This window comes from Acyrthosiphon pisum, chromosome A1 (assembly GCF_005508785.2).
Source record: "Acyrthosiphon pisum isolate AL4f chromosome A1, pea_aphid_22Mar2018_4r6ur, whole genome shotgun sequence".
NCBI lineage: Eukaryota > Metazoa > Arthropoda > Insecta > Hemiptera > Aphididae > Acyrthosiphon > Acyrthosiphon pisum.
The window spans coordinates 68,771,450-68,778,997 of NC_042494.1; the positions used below are offsets into that span (position 1 = coordinate 68,771,450).

Genomic DNA, 7,548 nt, shown 5'->3' on the forward strand with positions numbered 1-7,548 from the left:
TGACTAATGAAAAGTAAATGACCAAATTATTATCCATATCATTTGCTTAATTTTTTTTATACGTTCAACTAGTATCAATTTTCATTTTTCATTTGTCAGGTATTTCTGTTGTACCATGTATAGACGTATAATGTATAATATTTCACATATAATTTAATACATTGTAGGACGTAGGTGTCTATCACTTTAAAGTTCAAATTTATTTATTCACAAAATATAAATTGCAGTATGGGTTACATAACTTTAATTATTGTTCTCAATATTTTGATATATGTATATTAAAGATATACATATATAGATCATACCGTATTAAAATTATACAGCAAGCGATGATTAAAAATGGGTGTAGACAGTAAACAAAATATATAAGTAAACGATGCTCGTATAAAACTGATTGGAGAAGTTATGCATACCTGCATTTTAATCTTTTAATGTATATTCTAATTTTCATATTACATTCATATTGGAAGTATAATACAAAATATGTGGAGTAATATTTTCCGGAAACATATCGTTTATCAATTATCAATTATAGACGAGTAGTTAATGAATATAATAAATTCACGCTATTATTGTTTTACATCGTACATATATAGATATCTATGGAAGTAAAAATGCATCATGATTAGAGTATGGAATTTGACATTAAAATCGTTATGTTGTTTGCATTTAATAACTTAGGTATCCATACACATTTGCACGTCCTATCGCAATGACGAAATTATTAATCTTTACCTACCTACATTTACCATTATAGTTGGTCCAAACGATCAGTTAGCATAAGAAGTAAAAAGCAAAAATTATTTCTTCCATTTTACCACATGTTAGGGGTGACAGCATGGAGACCAGCGCTCCACGGACCTTGCGAAAATCAATACCAAAGTCCTTACCCCGGTAAAATCCACTGACACGGAGTGGGACATCTGACCGAGCTCGACGTCATGGCATTTCAATATTATAATAACGTTATGTAGACAAATCGGTATCGTCTCTGTTTACCCGTCGGCTAAATGATTCGATTTGCGGTAATCGTGTTCGTGCTGTTAATTGATGTTCCGTTTTCAATACAAGAGGACGATAAGGTATTACACATCGGAGGTATATTCCCGATCGGCGGCAAAGGCGGATGGCAAGGAGGTCAAGCTTGTGAGCCTGCGGTTAGGCTAGCCTTGGAAGATGTGAACAAGAATAGCGTTCTGTCCGGATATCAACTGAAATTGCATTGGAATGATAGCGAAGTAAGACGTATACACCTACCAAGTATTTTATATTAAGATATTAAAACTCCTGCAGTTATCAATAGAATAAATTTAATTTATGATTTTTACTGATGCGTATCTACTACAAGAATACTAAAAAAAAGATTAAACATTTTGCTTTTAGAAATCTTAAATTTATTGTTTGATTATTATTTATTCAAAATTTGAGTTTATAATTTTAATTGATATTTTTTTGATATTATAACTTTTTATAATAAGGACTTATTTAAAATAAATGTAGAAAATTAACATATTGAAATTATAATACAATTCGTTTTCTAGTAAGCTATTAAAGGTAACTAATTATATATTCTAGCGGTTTTAGTGAAAAGATCAACAAAATACACGCTTAATACAAATATACAATACCTATTATATTATATTTTGAACTAAAGATTTTAAGTTTTACTTCTTACTAGTTCTTTGCCTATACCATCACTGTAGGTGTGTATACAATTAAAACAATGGCCGTAAATTTTTTTTTATAAGTTTATTAAATAGTATTAATATTAGTATTTCAAGTCAAACATTTTGTTTTCCGTTGATGTTAAAGTTAAATGAATTTGTTTTTTTATTATTCTCAATTTAACTTTGAATTCATAAACCAAACGTTTTCTTACATTGTTTTATTTGTAATATTAATCATATACATGCTGAACATAATAAAAATAAAAATAATTGTAATTTGTTTATTTTACAGTGTGATCCAGGACTTGGTGCATCGGTAATGTATGATCTGCTGTATAACAAACCTCAAAAACTTATGTTATTAGCAGGATGCAGCACTGTATGTACAACTGTAGCCGAAGCGGCAAAAATGTGGAATTTAGTTGTTGTAAGTAAAAACAAAAATAATTTTTTTTTTAACTGAGTGACAAAACTATAACTTTAGTTATTGCGTTGTTGCACCTTAACAGTTAAATACCTAAATACGAAATAATCATTATTGCCTAAAGTTAAATAATTGTATTTACGCATATATATCTTATAAGTTTTGAAATGAAAAACAATTTTGTAGATCCAACATGCATACGTTTTATGCATAGGTATAAATATTTTTTATATTTTACATTTACGCATTAATATAGTGGATTATGGAGGATGTTTAGGAGCTCCAGCTACTTACACTAAAACAATGGAAACAAAGAGCCTAAAGTTTTCCTAATACATATTAATTATAATGTACCATATTATACATGTATATTATCTATGTTTGGTATCGAAAAATAAAATATAATATTCATGACACTGTAATAATAATTTTAATTTATTTGTTGAGTGTGAATAATACTTACAAATAAAAATTAGATATGAAAATAGCGTGACAAAGACAAAATCTTTTTAGAGAAACATTTTTTATTACCTATGTACTTATAAATTAAAGTAAAACCATAATTTAATATAATATAAAAATAATTCTGAAAGTCATATAACAAGTTTTTAAATAGTTTACATAATATACTCTATAGGTACCTATAATAAACTAAATGTGGTCGTAAATTACAACAATAAATTACCTATGTGACACATGATTTTAAGTTAGAATTCCGAGTAAATTAACGTGGTGTTATTAGGTTTTTGATGTACAGTCAAACTTGGTTAACTCGAATTTTTTGGCTGGTCTCTTCAACTTCGAATTAACTAATACCGACTGTAATTGTATGGTACCTAATTAAAAAAAAAATACAATTCAGAAAATATGGTTATTAAAAAAATAGTATTTTGTAAGTAAGTCCCTTGTGACGTTATTATGATATATATTGCACTTTTTTTTGAAAATACCTGTGTACACACAAATTTTTTTCTTAAAATGTTTTCATTATGTTGTATCATCGTAGGCGCAAACAGGGGGAAGCTTAGGGGGTATTAGCACTCCCAGTTTTAAAATTAGCACCCTCTAATAATTTATGTGTTTATGTATAAAAACTTCTCCTTACAACAAAAAGAAAACCAAAAACAGTTTATTATCAGTCATGAGGGTATCAGGGTATAATGAATGAAACAATGAACTCGACAATTGTAATTTTATCGAATTCAAATCTATTTAGAACATTAATCATTATTTCCCAATGTTTCTACTAAACCCGGTCGTTGTGGTCGGTTATATCAGTCGGCTTATCAGTTATCACGTTCAGCAGCGAATCAGCGCTACGACAATTGGCGATTGAAAGCTTATCAATTATCAGGCCGGCGGGGGGTGGATCTGGAACATATAAATGATACACAGCGTCCCCGTTACATCTTATCAATTTCAATCGCCAATAGTTTCATGAGTATTTACTAATATAAAGATTCCCGTGCCCACATCTAATTCGGACAAAAACCTAATTACGATATACGAATCACTTGTTGATTGGACAGTTGGTGTTGACTTATCAGTCAGTGGTGTCATTTGGGGGGGGGGGGAGGCAGGGTGGGCATTTTTTTGATTAAATGAATTTGGAACGTATACATAAGTTTTTATAATAACTTTTTTCAAAATATTTTTTTTAGGAATTTGCTGACATGAGTATATTAATTCTTAAATTATTTACTTATCACATAGTTTTAACAATTTTTGTCATTTGTTTAAGTAGCGTAGTTTTTTTTTCGTCAAGTCTTTCTGTTAGGTACATCTTGTATACTAATATTTATTTGTCATATTTATTGAATAAAATATAAAAAAGTTGTTTTCAATTTTTAATAAATTAAAATTACTATTGTATTAATTTTTATAAAATTTACCTAATACATAAGTATTGAATGTTAAATTGTTATAAAATATTTTTGCTCAAAAAAGTCATAAATGCCTCATAGTTATAATTTAATTTAAATGCTTAGAAAATGCAGAGCTTAAGCTCTCTCAGTTTTTTTTATTGAAATTGCACCTATGGTTGTATCTTATATTGAGTGGTATATATTTTCATTATTCTTACAATAATATTATTTTTCAGTTATGTTATGGTGCCAGTTCACCAGCATTGTCCGACCGAAATCGTTTTCCCACACTGTTTAGAACGCATCCTTCAGCCACTGTTCATAGTCCAACTAGAATCACATTGATGAAAAAGTTCGAATGGTATAGAATTGCAATTCTTCAGCAAACCGAAGAAGTGTTTATTTCTGTAAGCATTTTTAAAAATATACCTGTAATTAGTATATTGGATATTTGAATTAAAAATTAAAATGTTATATGCAGACAGTGGAGGATATCGAGACTCGATGCAAACAAAATGGCATTGAAATAATTACCAGGCAAAGTTTTGTTAGTGATCCAGGTGATGCTGTTAAAAACTTGCGCAGACAAGACGCCAGGATCATTGTTGGTTTATTCTACGTCGTTGCTGCTAGAAAAGTATTATGTGAGATGTACAAACAGCAGTTATATGGAAAAGCCTACGTGTGGTTTTTTATTGGTAAGCGCTTTGAATCATTTTAAATTACATAATTACTCATAACATACGCTATTTAAATATACGTGCATAAATAATATATAGGGTGGTACGAAGACAATTGGTTTGAAGTCAACTTGGAAAAAGAAGGAATTGAATGTACGAAAAAAGAAATGAGAATTGCAGCTGAAGGTCACATCACCACTGAAGCTCTTATGTGGAATCAAAACATTAACCAAAAGACTATTTCCGGCATGGTAGTATTTTTTTAACAAGCCTCGTTCTAATATAATATTCAAAATGTGTTTATTCATAAGTGAATACATACTATACATTACATTATAAATATTCCAAAAGCGAAGGTATAAGATTGAATATATTAACCAGTCGCGGATTAACTAATATAAAATAATATACTAGGTAGGTTAGGTTAGGTTAGGCTTATGGATCGTGGATATCAGTTAAATATTTGGATATGTATTTACAAAAAAAAAATTAATTTTTGATCTTATCTATTCTACAAATTTGCAGTTTAAAAAAATCTAAATAAGATATTAAACTAATTTACTGGTATAACATAAATTTACTGATCTACCGAATAAAACTAAACATATTATAATATTATTATTATCTATATGACGATAGTAATAAATGGTAATGTTGGGCGTGCGCATGCGCTGTTGTCCACAGCTGCGATAGACTTAATCGTATTCATTGTTATGAAATTTGGTAATAGGTAAACTTATACCCGAGGATGTGCACTTCAGAGCAAATTTTTTTAAATTTGAAATTTTTAATAAGGTTTCATATTTCGATTAGTTGGCAATACAAAAAACAAATTTATATTTATATTTTTTTATTATACATGATTGTTATTGGTAATAGAAAATAAAAATAGTTATTATAGTTGGAAATTATTTTTGTATTTTATATTTGGTTGAAACCACGCCCAATTGACTTTATTAAAAATGTGTGTAGTTAACATATTTTAACGGAGTTTAAAATAGGGCAAATCCATTGACATTGTTATGAATTTATCACGGGCAGGATCAGCTATAATTAATAAATATATTTAACTACTGTATAAAATTATAGACATACAACGGATGAATCTTATGCAAAATTCTCGATTCACAATTTTTGACTGATTTTCATAAAATGTTCGTCAATAGATTCAACAAGAAAATAGTTATCATGATAATTCTATACCTGTAATTTATATTTGGTCAGTTCAACCCAAATAACTGTGTCGAAAATCTGTGCAGTTTCCATTTGATAGAGTTCAAGAAGGGGTAAATCCATTAAATTTGTCACAGGCAATGCCATGCAGGATCTGCTTATATTCAAATTTATAATCTTATATGTAATAAAATCAACTCGAACTTCTTATACATAATAGGTACCTACATGTTGAAAATAATAAACACAATAACATTATCTTCTATTATTATTTCAGACTTCTGAAGACTTTCGTAAAAGGCTTGAAAATGTTTTAAGATCGGGAGGTTATGCAATTGATCGACACCGGTATCCCGAAGGTTACCAAGAAGCACCGTTAGCATACGACGCTGTCTGGGCTGTAGCGTTGGGTATTGAACAGATTTAAATAATTATTCCTATGTAAATACTAAAATATTTACTTTGATACAATAGCTTTTAATAAAACTATGGGTATCCTGGAAAAACAAGGAAAATCAATCACCAGTTTTAACTACAACAATAAGGAAATCGCCGACCACATTTATTCGGCTATAAATTCAACCCAGTTTCTCGGGATATCAGTGAGTTTTTAAATAGGAAAATAATAAAAAATGTATAATTAAAATACAATTTTAGGGTTACGTAGCTTTTAGTTCACAAGGTGATCGTATAGCATTAACGCAGATTGAACAAGTTATTGAAGGAAAATACGTTAAACTTGGTTACTATGACACACAGTCCGATAACTTAACATGGTTCGATAAAGAGAAATGGATCGGTTAGTATTATATTTGTACCTATTCTTTATTTAAGAAAATATTAATTCGTTTTACATGTTGGTCCATTTAAACAAATTTGAATATACATACAATATTATATTGACAATACAATTAAATTGTATATTAGGTACCTACCTACAACAATTATATTTTTAATTTTCAAACACTTAACGTTAATGCATTTTTTTTAATACATCTTTATAAATATATTATATTTATACATTATACTATCTATTTCAAATAGGTGGAAAAGTTCCGCAAGATAGAACTGTGATTCGTCGTGTATTGCGCACGTTATCGATACCATTACTGATATGTATGTGGGTAATTACAACTATTGGGATACTTGGAGCAGTTAGTCTTATTGTATTTAATGTCCTCAATCATCACAGAAGGTATGTACCGAACGAAAATCGTGGGCCAAAGCCTATAAAACATAATGTTGTCTATGTCTACCTATATTGAGTACCTATCGATCAATATTAATTACTATTTATTGATACCATTTCCTCAGAGTTATTGCTCAATCATATCCGGCTTGCAATACAATTATGTTGTCCGGCTGTGTATTGAGCTTGAGTAGTATTTATTTATTTGGCTTGGACGGTCAGATTATATCACCGGCGGTTTTCCCAAACATATGCCAAATAAAAACTTGGGTGTTGTCAATTGGATTTACTTTGGGTTATGGAGCTATGTATAGTAAGGTGTGGAGAGTGCACAGACTGCATACGAGTCAAAAGAAAAACGCAATCAGGGTAAAGTAATTAATGATATTATAAAGTTGTTGTGGTTTTTTTTTTTTACAATAATTTATCACTCTAGAAAGCTTTGCAGCCGTGGAAAATGTATTCGATTGTGATATTTTTACTGGCCGTCGATGTTGCGATTCTATTTTTATGGCAATGCATGGATCCATTGAAGCGCGATATACAAGTA

The 7,548-nt window shown here is 29.4% G+C and overlaps 1 protein-coding gene across 1 annotated transcript in view; it reads left to right on the forward strand.

The window, feature by feature from the left end:
- Positions 1-883: 883 nt before the first annotated feature.
- The window catches only part of LOC100162583 (gamma-aminobutyric acid type B receptor subunit 1), a 10,795-nt gene continuing 4,130 nt past the window's right edge, over positions 884-7,548 (forward strand). The window contains exons 1-11 of the mRNA XM_029486258.1: positions 884-1,238; positions 1,960-2,094; positions 4,193-4,363; positions 4,438-4,654; positions 4,736-4,887; positions 6,087-6,219; positions 6,284-6,411; positions 6,467-6,608; positions 6,854-7,004; positions 7,124-7,367; positions 7,435-7,545. Of these exons, the coding sequence (XP_029342118.1) occupies positions 1,011-1,238; positions 1,960-2,094; positions 4,193-4,363; positions 4,438-4,654; positions 4,736-4,887; positions 6,087-6,219; positions 6,284-6,411; positions 6,467-6,608; positions 6,854-7,004; positions 7,124-7,367; positions 7,435-7,545 (1,812 nt within the window). The 5' untranslated portion in view covers positions 884-1,010. The remainder of the gene's footprint in view (positions 1,239-1,959; positions 2,095-4,192; positions 4,364-4,437; positions 4,655-4,735; positions 4,888-6,086; positions 6,220-6,283; positions 6,412-6,466; positions 6,609-6,853; positions 7,005-7,123; positions 7,368-7,434; positions 7,546-7,548) is intronic.